Source organism: Rhinatrema bivittatum, chromosome 3 (genome assembly GCF_901001135.1).
Source record: "Rhinatrema bivittatum chromosome 3, aRhiBiv1.1, whole genome shotgun sequence".
Classification (NCBI taxonomy): Eukaryota; Metazoa; Chordata; class Amphibia; order Gymnophiona; family Rhinatrematidae; genus Rhinatrema; species Rhinatrema bivittatum.
Window position 1 is genome coordinate 461951169 of NC_042617.1, and position 22730 is coordinate 461973898.

Consider the following 22730-nt stretch of genomic DNA (forward strand, 5'->3'; position numbering starts at 1 on the left):
CCCTACACGAGAGCTTTCAAATGATGACAGCGCTGTCCGAGCGGATGTGTCATAATCATTCCCTGTGCTTTGGTTCTCGTCAGAAAAAAAGGTACAAAGATGATCCATGGACATAAACTCATCCCTGTCAAAGAAATAAAGGGCTGTTAACAAGGCACTTTTTTTTTTTTTTTAAATAAATGAAGCATCACAGGCTATAACAGTAACATTATAGTGTATTAAATGCTTCATCATAGAGCTAAGCTTCGCAGTGAGGAAAAATAGCAAAGTAACCTAAAGGCCTGAAAGATCAACAGGGGCAGACAGGACTGTAATCGATTTTGAACGAGAGACTAACAACGTGAGTAATCCTTCCACAAGACCAATCAGTAACTCCCCTGTAATGACTGTAAAAGAATAATCGTTTGGGAAGATCTGCAAGTTACCTCCCAGAAAAAGAAGAATGATCTCATAGCAGTCAAATATTTTTTAACTATATTCATATAACCACAGATTCAAATAACAACAACAAAACGCGTTCCTTTTGCCTCGAAGCTGATGCACAGCTAGGCGTCTCTGGAATACTATCTGCATGTTTCAGTTGGAAAATGTTATCTTTTGTGCTTTTGTTACTGTGTATGTAAGTGAACTCCATCGCTTGTCCGCAAGGTGTCGCTTTCAGCAGAGGAAAGCAGCGAGGAAGCTACAGCGGGGGTCGACTACTTATTTATAAACCCCATTCTGGATCTCTCTGCCCCTGGCAGTTTTGTGCTTCTGGGGTACTGCGGCTGCACATCCATCCTCCTCCCTCGTTTTATTAGCACATTAAATAAATAAATCCTCGGTTAATCAAATAGTCTGATTAAAGGCTAAATAATGACTTCCTTTCGCAGATCACCAACTTTCATCCGGCACATCTGCTGCCGGGAGGTGAATGGGGCGCGCGCGCGCAGACACACACACACACACACATACATACACATTGAGTCTTGGGGGCTGCAGGATATGATTGGCAAACACCCACCCTTTATGCAAAATAACTGCAAGATTCCGGAGATTACTGCTGCAATTTGAAACCCTTATAATTGCAACAACAACAACAGCAAAAAACAAGAAATATATTTGATTGCCCCACCTCGCTTTTCAAACTGTAAGTTCAAATCGTGTACTACAACGTATTTTTTTCATTTTGTGTGTATGGGAAAACCGCTTAGCACATCTGCCCCTCCCCCTGAAAGTGCTAAGGCTGGACGGTGGCTTTTATTATTATTTTTCTTTTCACATTCACATCAAGTCAAGTCCTCCCCTTAGCCCAGAATAAAGGCTGCCCGGTTTTGGCGCGAAAGCCGTGGCACCGCCCCTGCTTTTTATGGAAGTAAATGAGGCGGGGCTTGGGCTGGTCTGCGGCACCCTCCCCTCCCCCCCCCCCCCTCTCTCTTCCAGCCGGCGCTTTCCTTCTGCCTCCCCCGGGGTGTCAGGTTTTTAGTTAATAATATGCGATCGCTGCTGGGGCTGGTCAGTGACAGTCTGGCAGCTGGGAACTGAGTGCGAGCGCGCGGAGGCGGCCTCGCGGTGCTGCTGCTTGCACTGAGCGGGGCGGGCCTGCCGGCCGGCGGGCTGACAACAGCGGGAGGTGAGAGCTGGCGAGGCTACTGGCGGCGCTGAGAGCAGAGACAGGCAAGACGAGACGTGCACACAATAGAAGTGCGATCTAGCAGGAGGCACGGATGGGTGCACTGAATTTTGTTCTTCTGCAATTTGATTATTGAAATAGAAATAATAATAATAAAAGCTAAGATCTGTGCTGTTTGCACCGATGCGAGAAAAATGACAGCAGATTTAGAAGTGTATTCTGGGGATTTTATTATTGTTATTTCTACTACTATTTTTTTTTTTTTAAATACATGCGCGTTTTAGATCTGGCATTTACATTTTAAATTTGAAACTGGCAGCCGCCAGATGAAAGTCCACACACTTTTGCTCTGCTATCGGTGCCATTTGGCAGCAAATCAAGCCGAGGTGGAATGCGCTGATATCTGTGTTTCGCGGAGATGAGACATTTTTATGTGTTTTTTTTTTTTTTAATGCTATAACGTCAGCTGGTTTTTAATACAGAGGTCTGTTACTACAGGAGGAGAAATATTTTTTGGGAACGGCAGCCCAAAGACATTTTAAATGTATGATGTAACTCCATTGCTGCTGGTATGGGTTCTTTTATAAGGCAAGTAACCGAATAAATGTTAATTCTGGTCGATCGAAAACGGAGCAATTGGGATTTGTTTTTTGTTCCATCTGTGTAAATAACGATCTGCCCAAGTAAACAAATTGCAATTCGCAAAAGTTCCAAACGAAGAATCGGTTGCAAACGAGTCCGTCTTTGGTGCTACTTTTTGCAGTTTCAGATACTGACCCAAAAGCTAAACTTAATTTTTCTGATTTGTAAATTTTTTTTTATTTTTTTTACTTAATATAGAGAAGCTTTGTAATACTGTTTCTGATGACTAACTTTTTATTTTCATTTATTTTAGCTTCTGATCTTGGGGACTTTTCGGTGGAAGTAATATAAAGAGAGAGGGGGAAACCCCTACATATACATTTTAGGGAAACAATATACATCCAAGAATGCCGGGGGTGGTGAATAAAAACCCAGACCTGGAGTTTGACTCCTTTCAGCCCTGCTTCTACCCGGACGAAGACGATTTTTATTTTTGCGGGCCCGACTCGGCTCCGCCTGGGGAGGACATCTGGAAGAAGTTTGAGCTGCTGCCCACGCCGCCCCTCTCCCCGAGCCGGGCCGGGCTGCAGGGGGAGCCGGGCGCCCGGGCGGCCGACGACCTGGACTGGGCGTCTGAGCTACTGCTGCTACCGCCCGAGGCGGACCTGCTGGGGGCGGAAGGGGCCGGGGGGGAGCTACTGGGTGCCGGCTTCATGGAGTGGAACCTCAAGTCCATCATCATCCAGGATTGCATGTGGAGCGGATTCTCGGCCCGCGAGAAGCTGGAGAGGGCGGTCAGCGAGAAGCTGGGCAAGCCCAGCCCGGGGAGCCCCGCCGGTGCCGTCTCCACCGCCGGTGAATCCGAGCTGAACAACTCCGTGGCCGACTGCGTGGATCCGGCCGTGGTCTTCCCTTTCCCGATCCACAAGGGCAGGGACGGGCAGGGGCTGCCCGCCGGAGCCGGGGGAGAAGCAGCAGCAACCTCCGCTGCCACCCCGAGACCTGCCTCGGTAAACAGCGGCAACTGCAGCTCCGGAGACGACAGTCCCAGCGATTCCGGTAAATATGGCTCTCCTCATCGTTCACCACCGATCGCGTTCACTCTTGGTCATGTGTGTGTCTTTGTCCCTTTCAGTTGCTTTTTTTCCTTTCCCCCGAATGCTTTTTGATGTCAGTGAGTCGCCCCGTGCTGGCTTGCCGGCAGGGGGCAGCAGGCGTGGCCCGGGTTCTCTGTCTCGCTGAAAGGCTCCTTGGAGTCGGGAGACTCTATTTGAGGGGGGTGGGGGGAAACAGACGGCGCTGCGGTGTGGTCTCCTGGCTAATCCCATCATGCGAGTCCCTGTCGACAGATGCTCGCCACTTTTCTTAGCGAATTGTATAGCTTGCGAAATGGGCTACGAATTAAAGATTTCGTCCCTGTGGAGATTAAATCCAGGTGGCCTTCAGAAGGGGCGTAGGGCGCATTGCAATTATTTTTCTGTACAAGTTTTTCAACCAAATAAACTTTTAGGAAAAGTCGCTGACGTCCTGCTTAGTATGTAGTCTGGGAGGCATTTGCTAGGAAGCTTTTCTGTGCAGTACATGCAAAAAGACTGGTTCACACTGTAGGCTAGGAAAATAAATAATGCAAAAATACATTAAGGGTCCGATTCATCAGGATCTTCTCCCTTAGATGTAGACAGAGTAAAATGTCTAATTGAATCAGGCCCTAAATGTATATATTCCATTGCTATAAAATAAATCGATCATTAGCAATTTTACCTATGCCGGTAAGTAGATCCATATGACCGTCTGGTAAACTTGATAAGCCTCCTGTTTCTAAAGGCTTGCTGGCCCTTTAATGTCTGCGCCTTGACAGCTTTGAATGAGGAAGTACTTCCTCCCAACAGCTGTCTTCTTGGAAGCAAACCAAAACCCTGGCTTAAAGGGACCTATAGACTGGAACAGTCTCACATTTTGATTTAGAATGAATCCAGCAATTGTCTCCTTTTCTGTTCCTCTTAACTCATGCATACCATGTATTTTGATTTTGTGCACCAGTTAATAGTTAAGAGGAAAGTGCAAGGCGGATTTCCCCATTGGGTTAGTGTTTTCAAAAGGGTTTCTTTCACATACACCATTACAGAAATGAATCTCACTGTTAATCCTGTGGCTTGTTGGATACAGTCTCAGTGCCTCAGATTTACTGCGGGCTCTCTTAGCAGAGGACTTTCCAAACTTGACCCGCTGACCTCACAGTCAGTCTGGTTTTCAGGATATCCACAGTGGATATGCATGAGATACATTTGCATACATTGGATCTCCTGTCTATGCACATTCATCTCATCCATATTCATTATAGAAGTGCTGAAAACCCAGCATGCTGTGGGGTCACCAGGACAGCTTTGAGAAGCCCTATTAAATAGTTCTTCCCTCCGTTGCTCAGTGTGTGACACAGATGTGGGCAGCATGTTGCTATAAGCTTGCTGTTTATTAGATCCATGGAACTTAGGATAAGTGGGGCTATTTCTAAGATCTGTCTGCTACACTTGCCTTATGTGATTATATTCTATAAAAATAAAGATTAACAAACTATTTGTGTAGGTCACAACTTTTTATATTGGACTAACTTCATACATTTATGGTCATCCTTTGAGAGCCAGGCCTCTTTTACCAGATCAGGGCAAAAATTAACTGCTCATGAAGTTGCCTGAGAGAAAAAAATATATATGTACACAGGCCAGCAAATTACAGGTTGCATTACAATAGCAATATGTGATGTTTGTTTTCATGTTTGATTGTATCATGCCCATTGATGATATTCTGATAATCCTTCCACACACAAAGCCATTCTTATGGTTTTCTCCTTTACTGCATCATAAAGGTTCTTACCTGTTGGTAATGAGAGCGCCCCATGTGAATGGTAGTATCTTTTATTGGGCTTCTCTATCTACAGGCCTTCTGACACAATCACACTGCAGTGACAACAAGATGGGAGATTGTCTCCAGCCAGCTCTGTATCACTTTACTGTGTGTGTGTGTATATATATATATATATATATATATATACACACTAATGTTTTTAATTAGAGTGAATGTTAAAACCCTCATGTGTGGCACAGTTATTACATAGTTTAGCAATTTAGCTAAGGATATTTTAACTAAGCAGCTTTTTTTGCCCAGAGGTACCTATTTTATCTCAGCTTTGAGTACACTAAATCATGATAATTTTTATATGTGTATATATATTGCAGGTTTGTTTAACTGATTGGAGTGACTTTGATTTTTTTTTCTCTTCCTCTCTGCTCATTCCCCCTCCCCCCTCCCCCATTGATTCCTCTAGATGATGAGGAAGATGAAGATGAGGATGAGGAGGAAATTGATGTGGTAACGGTGGAGAAACGACGCGCCTCTTCCCATAAGCCCGTTACGACGTTCACCATTACCGTACGCCACAAGAATGCCGCCTCTGTGAGGTCACAGCAAAATGAATTGATTCTGAAACGCTGTGCCCCTATCCACCAGCAGCACAACTACGCCGCCCCTTCCTCCTACGGGGAAAGCGAAGACATGCCACCCCAGAAAAAACTGAAAAATGACGTGCCCCGTCTGGTTAAAAGCATGATCCCACCAAAGACCAAGAGCTTGAGCCCTCGGAGCTCCGACTCGGAGGATAGCGAGCGCAGGCGCAACCATAACATCTTGGAACGCCAGCGACGCAACGATCTGAGGTCCAGCTTCCTCACCCTGAGGGACCACGTGCCAGAACTGGTGAAGAATGAGAAAGCTGCAAAAGTTGTCATCCTGAAAAAAGCCACAGAGTATGTCCACTCCCTCAAGGTCGAGGAGCACAAATTATTGCTGGAGAAGGAGAAATTGCAAGCCAGGCAGCAGCGGCTGGTAAAGAAACTGGAGCATGCGCGGACTTGCTAAGCAATGTCTGACACGGACTTTCTCACTGCCACTTTGCACATTTTGATTCTTTCAGAAAAAATTGTGTTTTTTGACGTTACGAATGTTGGTTTACTTTCAATCCAGTCCCCTCTATAGTTGATAAACTGTTTTATCCAGGTTGAGAACTGGCTGGTTTTTTTTTTTTTTTTGTTTGTTTTGTTTTTTTTTTTTATTGTGCAAGGCGTTGAATGGCCTGACTAGTGAAAATGAAGAAAGTGAATTACCCTTTACAAGATGAGGTGGCTTTTTTTTTTGTTTTCTTTTTTCTTTTTGTTTTGTTTTTTTTTTTAATCTTCATAACACCTTTTTAGATGTTCTTGAAATGTTGCGAGCATTTTTAGCTGCTGATGACATTGAGTTGAGATTTTTAAAGAATTCATTCCTTTTTTAAAAGGTGCTTATGTTCCCAAACAGATGTTACTTGGAGGTTACCATTTTTGTACCTCTGGGGAAATTTCTGTATATACCATTTATACACTTGACTTTTGTACATGTCCTGGGTTATGAGAGGTAGCTACAGCTGCCAGATTTTGACTGGAAGTTCATATACCTAAGTACTGTAATACCTCAATGTTTGAGGGGCATGTTTTTGTATACAAATATATTGTTAATCTCTGTTATGTACTGTACTAATTCTTACACTGCCTGTATACTTTAGTATGATGCTGATACATAACTAAATTTGATACTTATATTTTCGTATGAAAATGAGTTGTGAAAGTTTTGAGTAGATATTACTTTATCACTTTTTTGAACTAAGAAAACTTTTGTAAAGAAATTTACTATATATGCCTTTTTCCTAGCCTGTTTCTTCCTGTTAATGTATTTGTTAATGTTTTTTGGTGCATAGAACTTGGTAACTGCAAAGTTCTGTGTTTTAATATTTTTTTAAACGATGTACATTTTTAGTGCTGCATCTTTATAGCACTTTTGAAATACCTCATGTTTATGAAAATAAATAGCAGTTAAATGATGCGCTTTTGGTTTGTGTGTAAGCTTTGTAGCACTTCCTGTGTTGATGTCATTGTCCTTGAAGGTTATCAGGGGTTTACTAAAAAAAAATATCTCCAGGGACTTTGTCGCTTCCATTTTTGCTCCTGCTGCTCTAGCACTTTTAAACCGTGGCCAAGAGGAACTGAGAATTGTGATTTGTCCTTTGGGATCAGGTGACTTTGCCTCAGTCTCCTTTTCAAGGCACTGAGCAGTGACAGTGCCTGATGACATCACAATGTGCTCTAGCCAGACAGACTTTACCCCAGGGTAGGTCAACGAATAGTTAAAAGACATTTTAAAGTAGGATTTCTAGCTGGTGCCATGTTATCGAGCACAAAATAGAACTAATCTTAGTTGTTCCCCATTGCACCTATGGTCCTGCATGTCCAGTTTCTAAAAAGTAATATTATACTTCCATAGTTGTAATGGGATAGAACCAGGCCTGGCTCAGCCTCTCCGTGTTCAGATGGAGCCATCAGCTAACTCCAATTAGAAGTTCAATTTAAAAACAAATTGTTAAAAGTTTGCCTGTACATTAAAGGGGTTCTTTGCAAACCACTCAGGGAGTATACTTAAATCCTTTAACGCTTAACTTGTACATTTTTGCTTATAAATAAACAACATTTTCAGATTCAATCTGCAGTACTATTTAGCATTATCAAAATCTCCATGTGTCTGCCTCTCTTTTGCTTCCTTTTTGGCTTTTCTTTTTCTGTCTTTTTTTTAATGTATGTGTGTATCTATACATAGATATAAAATCTAGTCAGAGATATAGATGGAAATATACATTTTTTTGAAATAAAATATATTTACCTCTTGACAGAAAGGGTAGCAGATGCAAGGAGCTTGCCTCCCAAGGTAGGGGATCGAGACAAAATCAGTAACAGGTTCCAACAGAATCTGGGATAAGCACAGATTTATTTGCAAAGATATGAAGAGTAAACCAGAGATCCAAGTGAGGTCTATGCAGCAGAAAGAAAACTGAACAGGCTAGATGTGCTTTGCTTCTTTATCTGCCATCATATTCTATGTTTTATTAGGACTTGTTTCAAAATTCTGCCAGGAATCCATGTCTCGGTTCTGGATGCTATATTTTGTTTTCTTTATCAACACAGTGCCATGTCTCAAACATTTTTCTCATCAACAGAATTGGAGAAAACCTTTAGTTCATGGGCCCTGTATTTGTGATGAGCACCAGCACAGCAGCACTCTTTTGGGAATGACTAACTAGGATTCATAGTGGCTACCTAAGAACTTCTGAAAACCTTTTAACAGTTTCTCCAGAAAGTAAACAAATATCAGAAATAAAAGGAAAATCTTAATTTAGTTTTAACTGCTAACTGAAGCTTTATTTTCTAGTACTGCTACTGATGGTATGGAAAAAGACTTCGGTGAGCATTTGCTCCCCAAATACTTTTTGGATGTCACAAATTCATATTTGTTTTTGACCTCTTCACATTTATTTCCAGTGCCAATATATTAATCTGGAAGCTCATTCTTAATTGTTTAGTTTTCTGAGATTTGAGGGTGTGTGTTCCTTTATGAAATGTCTGGTCTGCATGGAATCTAGGGGGCCTGTTTCTTTTAGAAATCAGTTTCACTAGTGGGAAAAATGAATGAAAATCAATCCATCCCTCGTATTTTGTAGCAGTAAATCCCTCTGACGTGGGGCTGCTTTCTTTGCTGCCATTCCAGCTCAGTCACATGACTTGGCCTCTCAGGTCACATAATTACATTGGCATGAGTATTATGAGATGATAATGCTTGTACCATTAGGACTTACTGCTTGATGGATGGTTAACTGTATAGAATTTCAAGAGTCTAACCTGTCAGGGCATGGATTACATACAGAAGCTTAATGTCTCTATTCGTATGTTATACAGCCTCTCAAAGCTGCTGCTGTTAACTGAGCAGTGCAGTTTTGTAAGATGGTATATGTTAATGAGAGAGGTCTTGGAAGGCATTGCACAGCAGTCTCATATCAGAAGTTTTGTAGAATTGGGTTCAGTCTCCTTTTATGCTTGGTTGGCCCAAAGGTAGCCCTGTTTGGTTAGAGTAAATTGATGGGATTTACTATTCTCCCTGTCCTTTGTTTTGCCTTTTTGGAACAGAAAATCTCTAATTGGCCAGTTGGATGGGATGTAATGGATATGTGGACTAAGGAAATGTTTGAAGCGGGTCTTTAGTGAAAGGAGCCTATAATCAGTAAAACAGTGCCCTGACCTCCTCCTCTACTCCTACGGGTGATCTTCCTGTAGAGAATAAGCTGCAGATCTGAGCTGGATGGTAATTGGAGTAGGAGGAAGAGGAGAGAGGCCCAGCAGGGTCAAAGGACAAAGCTCCCTTTTTATTTCGTTCAATATATTTTTCCAGTCCTTTATGTATATTTTATTAGATTTGGATGCACTTTTCATAAGTGATGCAGGAATACAGTAGTAGTACATACAAGGATACTATCAAAGTGACACTGCTGGTGAGAAAAACGAGACACTGACTGCTCTTTTACTTCCTGGTTTTGATTAGCTGAAGATGCTGTTTACTGGCAACATTCAGGGTTTCTATTGCCATGCATCTGGGGTTGGGGTATGTGATTAGTGAACAGGACTCACAATTGCTGCATAGTGAATAAAATTCAAAGTATAGGATGCATCCAATTTTAGTGAAGAAAAGAATGGGGGTCATTTTCAAAGGAGTTACGCATGTAAATGTGACATACTATCGTAGCAATTTTCAAAAGCTATTTACTCGAGTAAAGTGCACTTACTTGAGTAAATCCTATGGACAATTCAATGGCATATATTGTAGCAATTTTGAAAAGCCCACTTACTTGAGTAAAGTGTATTTACTCGAGCAAAAACCTGTTTTGCTCGAGTAAATGCTTTTTAAAATATACCCCAATATGTTTACCACCAAAATGATGGCCTCGAAAACAAAGGTTTATATAACTGCTGCTTTGATAATTTTGTAGAATATTTTCTGTCTGTACTCCACCTTTCAACATCCCATAGCAAGCTGGATTATAAAATCAATCTAATAATAAATAATATTGGAGCTTGCTTGAATGTATAAAACAACATTGCAGGAAACTACAGTAGCATGCCATCAGCTGGCTTCCCTATCCTATAATACAGTAGTTGAACTTTTACTTTACATCAAGCAGTGATGACCTGAATTTCATACCTCAGTACGCAATCCAAGCACTTTGTTTCTAGCCCTTCAGTTTTTGGTATTTGCAAACTACTTTGAGTTCATTCATAGGGTGAGGGCAGCAGAAACTTAAATTGTGATGATTGCAATAAACACATTTCTCTTGAGCATCAATCAGCCAGTGCCTGCCTCTGAAGGTGATTCCATTTCCAAATCATTTTAATGTGAAGTGAGATATGCTTTGCTCATGGGTTTGTGTGGTTTCAGAAGAACCTGTTGCTCTAGCTACATTAACGTGCCTTATGTGCTGGAAATACTGCGTTTTGTTTAGGAAACTATTTGCTTGAGAAAAGTCAGTTTTTTTTAGGCTCAGCTGGAATTCTTACAAGCAAAAGTAGCATTTGCATGTAACTACCCATTTATCAGCAGAGCAATGGCCTTGGTAGCTTGTTAAAAAAAAAAAAAAAAAAAAGACTTGAAAGCGAGCAATGTGAGAAAATGTGGAGAGATGCAGTTGTTCAGAATGAAACGAGAAGACTAGAAAAGTGGCAAGTTCCTTAAAAGATCATCGCAAACAATTTGCCACACTTGGGAAAATTTCTGAAGGTTCATTGATTTTGTAGTGGCAGTAGGGTGGAACATGGTGGTAGTAGCAAAGGGGGAAGAGAGGGATCTGCATTGGATTGTCTTCAGATCCTCTGGGAAAAATCTGATTAATTTTCCTGGTGAACCTGGGAGGAAAATCTGAAATTCTCTAAGTGAGTTGAAATTCCCATGGTTCAAGTTTCATTTTGCATTATTCCCACAGCTCCAGAGAAGATTATACTTAAGGTAAGCAGGGCACCAGTGACATATCTGCATGGGGAACAAGCCTTAGATAATGGAGGAAATGTGTGTTAATTATTGCTTAGAAGTTAGTGGTGTATGACAGCTCAACAAAGTCGAACTGATTTTGAAAACAATGGAAAAACCAACCACAGATTACAGCAAGGTGCTAACTGCAGAAGCATTAGATTCCTGTGGCAGTTTCCAGGTGGAGTAACAGACACAAAAAGGGGTGAATTAGCAGGTTTTCAACTTGTAGGTTTTGCCACTCATCAAGGCCTCGCCCCTAGCTGCAATCTATTTGTACATCTCATAAACATTTAGATTTCAAACTACCTTAATAAATACCAACAAATCTAGCAAGCTTTAAGTTCACACACTTCATGCTTGGGTCAGAAAAGGCTGTTTATTCCAGATGCAAAATCTTTAGAGTCTTCTTCCTAAGCTTAAATATTAGGGATGTGTACACAAAAAACTTTCAACTGGGCCTGTTTATTTGTTTCGTCCTTTTAAAAATTTCAGTGCATTTGTTCGGTTCATTTGTGTGCATAGAATGGAATTTTATGTGCATAAGTTGTACTTGCATGCATGGCATCACATTTTATGCACATAAAAAATGTGCATGCATAAACTACCAAACAGGATGGAAGTGAATGCACATTTCTAATTAAATATCAATGGGGAGACTGATTTGCAGGGGAATGTGATTCTCTAGGGAAGGCTGGGTCAGTGGAGAATGAGGGAGACACATATATGTAAAAAAAAACTAAAAACAGCAAAGACACTGAATTGGACAGTGAGGATAAAAATTACACTTGGTGCTGCTGTTCACAAGTTTTAAACTTGTGCTAATTCAAACCCTTTTTGTGTCTTTTTCCCATATATCCAGTGCTGAGGGTCATTTTCAAAGGCATGTCTGAGGGTAAAATAGTTGCTTAACAGTGGCAATGTCCTATGCTAAACCTGCCCAACCCAAAGGTGAGAAAACATATCCACTTGTGCCCTATATGTCTGTACATTTAGCGGGACTGGGTGGAATTATTCCCTGGGGAGGGGCTTGAACTACGTTTTGCATTTTCAGAAGCGTGCACCTAAAGTCTCCCAAATGCTTTCTCTGCACATTAGAGCAGGTGCAGGTAGTTTTGATGGGATAATTTTCAAAAGGAAGTGACTTAAAGCAAGTTAGGTTGGCATTGAAACTTGGAATCATTTATGTTTGCATTTGCCAATTAATTTATGTGGGCTGTTAAGAGAATTTACGCCATACTTGCATGGATTTCTCGGTCCTGATCATATTTTGCCTAGATTTCAAGGGTACTCTCTCTAAAGATCCAGGAGAATGGATCCCCTGTGCAACCCAGTGTCATTTGCCTGTGAGAATGCTAAGAAATACTATAAGTTGGACAGTCTAAAAGCCTGGACAGAATTAGACAAGCTTTGAAACTTGTGCAGAGAGATGATGGGGTTTGTGTGTGCAATGGCAATGCATATTTCTGTCTGTATTTTTTGTCATTTTAGTCTTACACCCCAAGCTAGTATCCTTGCTACTTTTTGAATTATTAGTATTAGCCTAATTTCCAAGAGGAAAGAAGGCTTGTGAAACTGTGCTGAGTGATTTCCCCAAATAACTTTTATCTTTGGTGTCTTATCCACCCTAAATTTTCCAGACATGTCAGAGGAGACATTCTGACTGGTTTGGGGTTTCAGATCCACGCATAACACTAACCTGCAACTCAAGTATAAACGTTCATAGGTCTGTCTTAAACTGGTAAGACGTTGCCCTTAAGACCTTTCAAAGCTTTTCTACAGTGTAAGACAAAAGAAAGGAACAGGAACATTATCACTGAAAGAACAAAAGGAGGTCCCCATCAGCTTTTAAAGTAAGAAAGAAAGTATTTTGCATTAAGGAAGATAGCAGGAAGTCTATTATGTTAGATATGTATCAAACATCTTTCTTCAGCAATAGCTTTCACTGAATATCTTAATCTAAAATAAAACAAGAAAGGTCACCCAGAACTACCTTTGAGCAGTTGTGCATCTATCTGAACCCCCCAGTTCCTGTTAGGCTCTTTATGCCCCCTCTGACAAGTCCTAGAAATATGATGTGGATAGGAGGTAAAACAAAAATTCGCACACTTATTTTTAGCAATCCCAAACGCCCTCCATGTTTGTAACTGAGCAGCCGGAGTGAAAACATGTAGAAATCAATTTTTCCCCTACTTCTTATTAGTGCTGTTGCAGAGGTACAGCAATTGATATCAAGTGAGCATTCAGCCTTATCTCAGATGCCAGACTGCACCTCCCAATAAGCCAACAAGCAGTGGAAGATGAGAAAGAGGAGGCATTTTATTACCGTACATTATATGTACACACCACAGTAAGGGACTTTTCATTTCACTCTACAGTGAGTGTGCTTGAGGTGAAAACTGGCTGCTATTTTGGGGAAGGATCAAGGAATAGTACTTAGTGCCTTGTAGTGTGCTATGTCAGTCTCAGCAGAGATGGGAAAACCAGGAGTGCGGATGTGTGAAGGGATTTCCTTTACAAATGAGGAAAACCAAGAAACCAGCATTTAGATTTTTTTTTTTTCTCTTTTTTTGCTCAGACACTTAAGATCTCTGCTTGGAGTATCTTTGGGGTATCTGTTTTCTGCTTTTATGTTGCAAGATGTTATGTTAAGCAGCAGAACAACCAAAGGAGAATTAAAATAAAACATTTTAGTGAGCAGTTAACATGTGTAATTTTTAAAACAGACTTTTTTTTTCAGATATTTGACATCATTACTGAGAAGAAATCCTATGCAAATGAACAGGTGTTTGCTGACGATGTGTTTTATGGTTTAAGATTGCAGATCTGTACAAGTTTGGACATTAGTACTGCAAAAAAAAAATGTTATATGTCTTAGATGTTTTATAATAAATACTATTTATTTTTTAAAAAGACTGATCGATTGGTTGCACATTATTTAATAATTTCTCTGAACTTCTATTTATCATACTGAAGTAAGCCATGAGGAACCAGGCCCTACTTATATATTCTGCCCTTTGCAACCCAGTTGAGTTATGTTTATATAATTGTACTCTGCCTTGGGCAATATATGGAAAGGTGGAATATGAATTGTTACTGTCATTGTTGTGGAAATTAAACCTCTGAATAAAGTATATTTTAATTTTAAAAAGTATGAGGGAATGTTTCCCCTTTCCCTTACGGCCTGCACTGCCATGGAATGCTCCCACTGCCATTCTGCTGCGCACCGTACCTGAAATACAGATCAGGTGGAAGAGCGGTGATGTCAATCACGTGAGCAATTTGATTGACTGAACACCTACTTCTGTTTTATTATGGCCATAAGGAAACTTGGAGACCTCTATGGAGACTGTTGGGATAAACGGGTGTTACTGTCACCCTGATTCTTCTGAAGAAAAATGCAAGAGATACAACTGAATAGTGGCCCTCAGAGGATGATATTTCTGAAAACAGGAGGTGGACACAATGCAAGGAAACAGAATGAGAAAATATAAAGCTGGGGTTGTCTGATAGCTCTTTAGCAGTGCTGTGTGCTATGTGGAGGACTTGGGTCTGGTTCTTTTGTTTCCTGGGCCAGCCTTCACAGTTCACAACCCCCTAGGGGGGAAGGGGGGCAGAGTCCCAGTTATCCTGCAATGCCACCGGCTAGAGACCGGATTTAGGGCCCACCTCAGCAGGGTTCCAGCAGGAGCCCCGGTGCATGACTCCCAACTGAGGACTGTTGCTGCGATGGCTGGGCTAAGTGAGTTGAGATGGGGAGAAAAAAATATAGGGGGAGGAAACAGCCTGGGTAGTTGCAAATGAAAGCTCGTGGTGAGCAAAGCCCAAAGGAGGTCAGGACCAATTGAGCTGGAAGCCCAAAGGAATAGGAAGAAACGGTTCAGCTCCACCCTCCCAAAAGGAAACAAAAGTGAATAGAAAGTCCTACTTGGAATAAGAAAGGTCTAAAGAGAAATGGGCCAGTTGATTTTTGAAGGTTGCAGGTAGTCACACTGGTGTGAAATTAAACCAGCCCCTCTGTTTACTATGCAGGTTTTAAACAGCACGTGTGGCAAGCAGCAGGCTGGGCAGCAGAAGTCCGAAAATTGGAGCCCTAGCCAACTGCTTAATCTGTTAACCAGATTTTCCTTACTATTTTGATTATTTCTCTTTCTCTCAATGATTAAATTGCAACTTTAAGCATTCACTATGTTTTAGCATTCATAACATAGGCACAATCCTGGGTGACTCAAGTAAAAGTAGCAATTGAATATGCAAACAATGGGCTTACGACCAGCCCATTCTTTGGATTTTGTCCCTTAGAAACCAGGAATGTATTTGTGTTGGCCCTTGGGAAGTGCAAGAACTGTTCAGTGAGACAGCAACTTCTTAGCCTTTTCAAAAATGGAAAGATTGGAAAATGCATATAAGTTGTGTTTGAAATTACTCTGTGAAAACTCTCCCAGCCATCAGTTTTCTCTGCACTTCTCAAAGATAAGAAATCCAGGTTCCTCTCAACTCCTCTTTCCTTTCCTGTCCTCAAAGATGCAGCTACATTTAAGGGTAGATTAAAAAAAAAAAATATGCGGGCGCGTCCATGTGCGCGTGCTACCTGGCGCCCAATTTCAAAACATGCACGTGCCGGCATGCACGTTATAAAATCCGGAGCGGTGCACGCACGGGGAGTAGAAATTTGCATGTTTCGCGCAGCGATGACATCGGACCTCCCCTAGTTCCCTCCCAGTCCTCTCTAATTAAGGAGCGGACTGGGAGGGAACATTCCTACCCCCTTACCTACCCTCCCTACCCTCCTTCCCTTTTCCCCCCTCCCCTCTCTGACCCCTTAGAAGGCCCTACCTTATTTTAGTTTCCTTGTTGTAGAACTTACGCCATCTCCTGAGCTGGTGTAAGTTGCCGGCATGCGATCCCCTGGCACAGTGGCAAATGGATGCTGTACTGGCCACCTCCAGCCCCCCGGACTGCCCCTTTTCATGGGCCTGGCACTTCTGCGCATAACGGGAGTTACACGCATAGCCAAACCCCTTTGAAGATGCACGCAGTATGCGCAAGGCTTGGCCGCACGCGTAACCCCCGTTTTCCCCACGCGCAGGGGATTTAAAATTTAGCCGATAATTCTGGATCACTGCTAAGGTGTTTTCAATGAATTTATATCTGACTGCCTTATCTGTTATTCACCCATGCCATTGTTGCCTGTGCTCTTTTGCTGCCGTCAGTTGCCTGGTGGCTACCAGCAAAATCTATACGTGTTGTGGCTGCACACAGCTGCAAAGTCCCCAGGTTCAGATTCTGCCTTCACTTCTCTGTGCACCTTCTTGAGCATTTCCCTTAAAGATTTTGTGTTCTACCTTTAATTGGAAGCTCTTTGGGGATAAAGACTTGTCATCATGTGGGTTCTCTTCTATATTATCATCATGTAGTCAGTATTACTAAGGTATTAGTTTTTGACTCTGTACCACATTTTGACTGTCAATTCAGGCAAGTACTTGCTTCCAAGAACAGTCCTTCAAATTATTACCAAGGAAACCACAGAAACGCGCCAGCGTTCTGGCAAACTCCTATTGATGATTATTCTTTTCTTTTTTGCATAATTCCAACTCACTGATTTATAATTAGCCCTTCTGCACTATTTAATTCATTCCAAGGTACTATAAATACAGTGGATGTGTGTGGACCTGGACTTCACCTACACATAAATAATTATTTAAGCTAGACCTGCTGGATGGTTTCTTCCCTCTGTAGAGACAATAGAGTCGTCATCGGATGTCCCTAGTTCCCAGCCCTTGGGTAGATAGCTGCAGATGGACATACCATTCTGATCCACGTCTCCCCCAGAGGTTTTATGGGATTGGAAGTTCCTTAAGTACAAGCGGGAGGGGGAGGGGGCGGCTAGTGAAGGTGAGTTTGGGGCAGATGTAGTTTGCTTTCAGAAGGGAAGGATATGAATCATTTGTGCTCTCTGAGGCCTTAGAGTTACCACAACATGTGTTAAATTTATCACACCTGCAATATTTTCACTTTGCAAAGTGCCCCGATAGGCATTAGTGAAGAGGAAGAGAGAGAGAGAGAGAGAGAGAGATACTTTTTATAAGGCTCTCATATTAGCCATCTATTTACTCTCTACCTGGGTGCTATTAAGCTAGGGCAAGAGAACACTGTATAAATCTCATCTTCATGTACCTTTCCTCATTCCAAATCATATCAAGTCTTCACTGTTGCCAGAGGATGTGGTTAGTGCAGTTAGTATAGCTGGGTTCAAAAAAGGTTTGGATAAGTTCTTGGAGGAGAAGTCCATTAATGGCTATTAATCAAGTTTACTTAGGGAATAGCCACTGCTATTAATTGCATCAGTAGCATGGGTTCTTCTTAGTGTTTGGGTAATTGCCAGTTTCTTGTGGCCTGGTTTGGCCTCTGTTGGAAACAGGATGCTGGGCTTGATGGACCCTTGGTCTGACCCAGCATGGCAATTTCTTATGTTCTTATGTTCTGTGTTGTTTGTACGTCTGACTGCATGTAAAACTGCCCCCCAAACCCTAGACCACCACCAAAACCTTACCTCAAGTTACTAGATAACCTTACTATAGTGATATATGATTAAGAATGCTCTATGACCAAGAATGCTTTATGACCACCGATTTATGCTTTATGACCACTGATTCTTGTACATTGTTACATATGTTCATAGTTCTTTATCTATTTATTGATTTATTAATTTGCGTTGCCTTTCAGTATTATCTACTCTCCCTGTTAATTGTATTTCTATCGGTTATATGTAAGGGCTCTGCTCAAAAGTTCTTGTTTTTTGTAAACCGATGCGATGTGCGAACGGCTATCGGTATAGAAGAGACTTTAAATAAATAAATAAATAAATAAACAAATAAATATAAATAGATGACAAATATGTGTGCCATCCTAGAGGTGCTTGCTCTTTCTCTTTCTTTCTCTCTCTCTCTCTCTCTCTGAAACAGGATTCACAATAAATATCACAAATCCAGTGGGAACAGTGAGAGGAGAGGATCACCTTGCTGGTGGCTGACAGGAATCAGTAAGTTTTGCTTGGGAAAACTTTTTAAAAGTATTGGGGAGAAGTAAACTATTGGGGTATATTATATTAGTGTGTTTTTGTGTTTGTGGTTTTTTTTTTAATTATATTTTTATTGAACATTTTCATTTTCCATAGGATCATACACCACTCTATCGAGAATAATCATCAATAGACAGCTCATAAAGCAATAACCATAACAGATAGTCGCTGCAAAACCTAGAATAATATCTTATTAGAAATTGAAGATTCTAGCAGGAAAAAGAAAAGAGCAGAATTTACTATAGAATTCAAACAATCAAACATTGTGTACTAAACCATAAACTTCCATTCCTCTCCCCATTTATTAACTAAGGAGATAATTGGAGTTAGGAATCCAAGTACGAACGTAGTTGATCAGGATGTGTGTTTGTGTTTTTAATAGTAAAGCAGCTAATAAAAAGAAGTTAGTGTGTTTGTATTTCCCAACCTTCCCACCCCTAGCTTAGCCTTTTAACTTCACTTCACAAATGTCCCACACCGTATTGAGAGTTTGATCATTCCCCTGTACTACTAGACATAAAGTGAATACACTAAAACATTTATAGGAGCCTAATTAGACACATTCCTATTCCCATAGCAACCTAAAACTTAACTAGGAACTGAACAAATTTGAGATGAAGGCAGAAGTCCAGCAGCAAGAGGGGAGCCTCCCAGTCTTTTGCATTGAGTGTCACATGTATGATTTTTTTACCTGCCAGTGAGAAGTTGTACGTGTGCATCCGATGCAAAGAGCTCCTGTCTCTCAGAGAAAGAGTCCGATCTCTAGAGACTAGAGTGGCAGATCTGGAGGAGCTGAGGCAGACAGAGAGGTATATAGATGAGACCTGCAGGGACATAGTAGCCAAGTCACAATTTCAGACTGGCAGCCCTGGTGTTGCCTTGGAGAAAGAAGGTCTCATGATCGGAGAACATCAACCTGGTGTAACAGGAAAGGATCCTGTAGCAAGGACCTGCTCTCCAGGTGGTGCAGTGTCCTCTTGCACAAGGATGTGTCTCCAAGGGCTACTGCCCAGTAGGGACGGGTTAGGTTGACTGTCATAGTTGGTGATTCGATTATTAGGAATGTAGACAGCTGGGTGGCTGATGGGCATGAGGATTGCCTGGTAACATGCCTACCTGGTGCAAAGGTAGTGGACCTTATGTGTTACCTAGATAGGATTTTAAACAGTGCTGGAGAGGAGCCAGCTGTTGTGGTACATGTGGGCACCAGCAACATAGGAAAATGTGGTAGGGAGGTTCTGGAAGTCAAATTTAGGCTCTTAGGTAGAAAGCTGAAATCCAGAACATCCAGGGAAGCATTCTCTGAAATGCTTCCTGTTCCACGCGCAGGTCCCCAGAGGCAGGCAGAGCTCCGGAGTCTCAATGCATGGATGAGACGATGGTGCAAGGAAGAAGGATTCAATTTTATAAGGAACTGGGGAACCTTTTGGGGAAGGGGGAGTCTTTTCTGAAGGGATGATCTCCACCTTAACCAGGGTGGAACCAGGCTCCTGGTGCTAACCTTTAAAAAGGAGATAGAGCAGCTTTTAAACTAGAACAAAGGGGAAAGCCAACAGTCACTCAGCAGCACATGCTTCACAGGGAGGTATCTTCAAAGGATACTAATGATGCATTAGAATTAGGGCACCCCAACGGTTATGTTCCAATAATAAGAAAAGTAGTCCAAGTGCCTGTAATTAAAAACTCACCTGAGCTAAAAGATTCCAATTTATCCCTATCAATTAAAAAGCAGAATGAAAATACAAACAAAAAGCACACTTTGTTTGTATGCTAATGCCAGAAGTCTAAGAAGTAAGATGGGAGAATTAGAATGCATAGTAGTGAATGATGACATAGACTTAATTGGCATCTAAGAGACATGGTGGATGGAGGATAACCAATGGGTCAGTGCCATACCGGGGCACAATTTATATCGCAATGATAGAGAGGAGCATCTGGGAGGTGGGGTGGTACTTTATGTCCTGGATGGCTAGAGTCCAACAAGATAAACATCCTGCATGAGACTAAATGCACAATCAAATCTTTATCACTATGTGCTGGGTAAGAGTATAGTGATAGGAGTATACTACCATCTACCTGGCCAAGATGGTGAGAAGGACAGTGAAATACTAAGAGAAATTAGGGAAGCTAACCAAATTGGTAGTGCAGTAATAATGGGAGATTTCAATTACCCCAATATTGACTGGGTAAATGTAACATCAGGACATGCTAGAGAGATAAAGTTCCTGGACAGAATAAATGACAGTTTTATGGAGCAATTGGTTCAGGAACTGGCGAGAGAGGGAGCAATTTTAGATCTAATTCTCAGTGGAGCACAGGATTTCATGAGAGAGATAATGGTGGTGGGACCGCTTGGCAAAAGTAATCATAATATGATCAAATTAAAATTAATGACTCGATGGGGGACAGTAAGCAAATCCACAGCTCAAGTGCTAAACTTTCAAAAGAGAAACTTTGATAAAATGAGAAAAATAGAAAAAAACTGAAAGGAGTAGCTAAAAAGGTAAAAAAGTGTGCAAGAGGCATGGACATTGTTAAAAAATACTATCCTAGAAACAGAGTCCAAATGTATTCCACACATTAAGAAAGGTGGTAGGAAGGCAAAACGATTACCAACATGGTTAAAAAAAGTGAAGTAAAAGAGGCTAATTTAGCCAAAAGTTCATTCAAAAATTGGAAGAAGGATCCAACAGAAGAAAATAGGATAAAGCATAAGCATTGGCAAGTTAAATTTAAGACATTGATAAGACAGGCTAAGAGAGAATTTGAAAAGAAGTTGGCTGTAGAGGCAAAAACTCACAGTAAAAACATTTTAAAATATACCGAAGTAGAAAGCCTGCGAGGGAGTCAGTTGGACCATTAGATGGTCGAGGGGTTAAAGAGGCACTTAGAGAAGATAAGATCATCGAGGAAAGATTAAACGATTTCTTTGCTTCAATGTTTACTGAAGAGGATGTTGGGGAGAAACCCGTTCCGGAGAAGGTTTTCATGGGTAATGATTCAGATGGACTGAACCATATCACGGTGAACCTAGAAGATGAGGTAGGCCTGACTGACAAACTGAATAGTAGTAAATCACCTGGACCGGCTGGTATACACCCCAGGGTTCTGAAGGAACTTAAAAATGAAATTTCTGATCTATTAGTAAAAATTTGTAACCTATCATTAAAATCATCCATTGTACCTGAAGACTAGAAGGTGGCTAATGTAACCCCAATATTTAAAAAGGGCTCCAGGGACAATCTGGGAAACTACAGACCAGTTAGACTGACTTCAGTGACAGGAAAAATAGTGGAAAGTGTTCTAAAGATCAAAATCACATAATATATAGAAAGACATGGTTTAATGGTACAAAGTCAGCATGGCTTTACCCAAGGCAAGTCTTGCCTCACAAATCTGCTTCACGTTTTTGAAGGGGTTAATAAACATGAGGATAAAGGTGAACTGGTAGATGTAGTGTATTTGGATTTTCAGAAGGAATTTGACAAAGTTCCTCAAGAGAGGCTTCTAGGAAAAGTAAAAGTCATGGGTTAGGTGGCGATATCCTTTTATGGATTACAATCTGATTAAAAGACAGGAAACAGAGAGTAGGAATAAATGGACAATTTTCGCAGTGGAGGGGAGTGGGCAGTGGAGTGCCTCAGGGATCTTTACTGGGACCATTGCTTTTCAATATATTTATAAATGATCTGGAAAGGAATACAATGAGTGATGTAATCAAATTTGCAAATGAAACTAAATTATTCTGAGTAGTTAAATCACAGGCAGATTGTAATAAATTGCAGGAGGACCTTGAGACTGGAAAATTGGGCATCCAATGGCAGATGAAATTTAATCTGGATAAGTGCAAGGTGATGCAGTAAGGGAAAAATAACCCATGCTATAGTTACACAATGTTAGGTTCCATATTAGGAGCTACCACCCAGGAAAGAGATCTAGGCGTCACAGTGGATAATACATGGAAATCGTCGGCTCAGTCTGCTGTGGCAGTGTGCTGCGGCATTCGAAAAAAGCAAACAGAATGTTGGGAATTATTAGAAAGGGAATGGTGAATAAAACGTAAAATGTCATAATGTCTTTGTATCGCTCCATGGTGACACTGCACCTTGAATACTGAGTACAATTCTGGTCACCACATCTCAAAAAAGATATAGTTGCGATGGAGAAGGTACAGAGAAGGGCGACCAAAATGATAAAGGGAATGGAACAGCTCCCCTATGAGGAAAGAATAAAGAGGTTAAGACAGAGAAGAGACAGATGATGGGGGATATGATAGAGGTGTTTAAAATCATGAGAGGTCTAGAACAGGTAAATGGGAACCGGTTATTTACTTTTTCGGATAATAGAAGGACTAGGGGGCACTACATGAAGTTAGCATGTAGCACTTTTAAAACTAATCGGAGAAAGTTCTTTTTCACTCAATGCACAATTAAACTTTGGAATATGTTGCCGGGAGATGTGGTTAGTGCAGTTAGTGAAGCTGGATTTAAAAAAGGTTTGGATAAGTTCTTGGAGGAGAAGTCCATTACC

General features: G+C 41.3%; 1 protein-coding gene across 1 annotated transcript; it reads left to right on the forward strand.

The window, feature by feature from the left end:
- The first annotated feature begins 1430 nt into the window (after positions 1 to 1430).
- Positions 1431 to 7102, forward strand: MYCN (MYCN proto-oncogene, bHLH transcription factor). The gene is made up of 3 exons (XM_029595928.1): positions 1431 to 1612; positions 2508 to 3253; positions 5517 to 7102. The coding sequence occupies exons 2-3, from the start codon at positions 2602 to 2604 to the stop codon at positions 6104 to 6106; spliced, it is 1242 nt and encodes a 413-aa protein (XP_029451788.1). The 5' UTR covers positions 1431 to 1612; positions 2508 to 2601; the 3' UTR covers positions 6107 to 7102.
- The last annotated feature ends 15628 nt before the right edge of the window (positions 7103 to 22730 follow it).

Excerpts from the sequence above, each read along its gene's own strand:
- MYCN (XM_029595928.1), top strand. The coding sequence starts at position 2,602 with ATGCCGGGGGTGGTGAATAAAAACCCAGACCTGGAGTTTGACTCCTTT. Across the intron at positions 3,254-5,516 it reads CGACAGTCCCAGCGATTCCG|ATGATGAGGAAGATGAAGAT; the intron begins GTAAATATGGCT and ends TGATTCCTCTAG.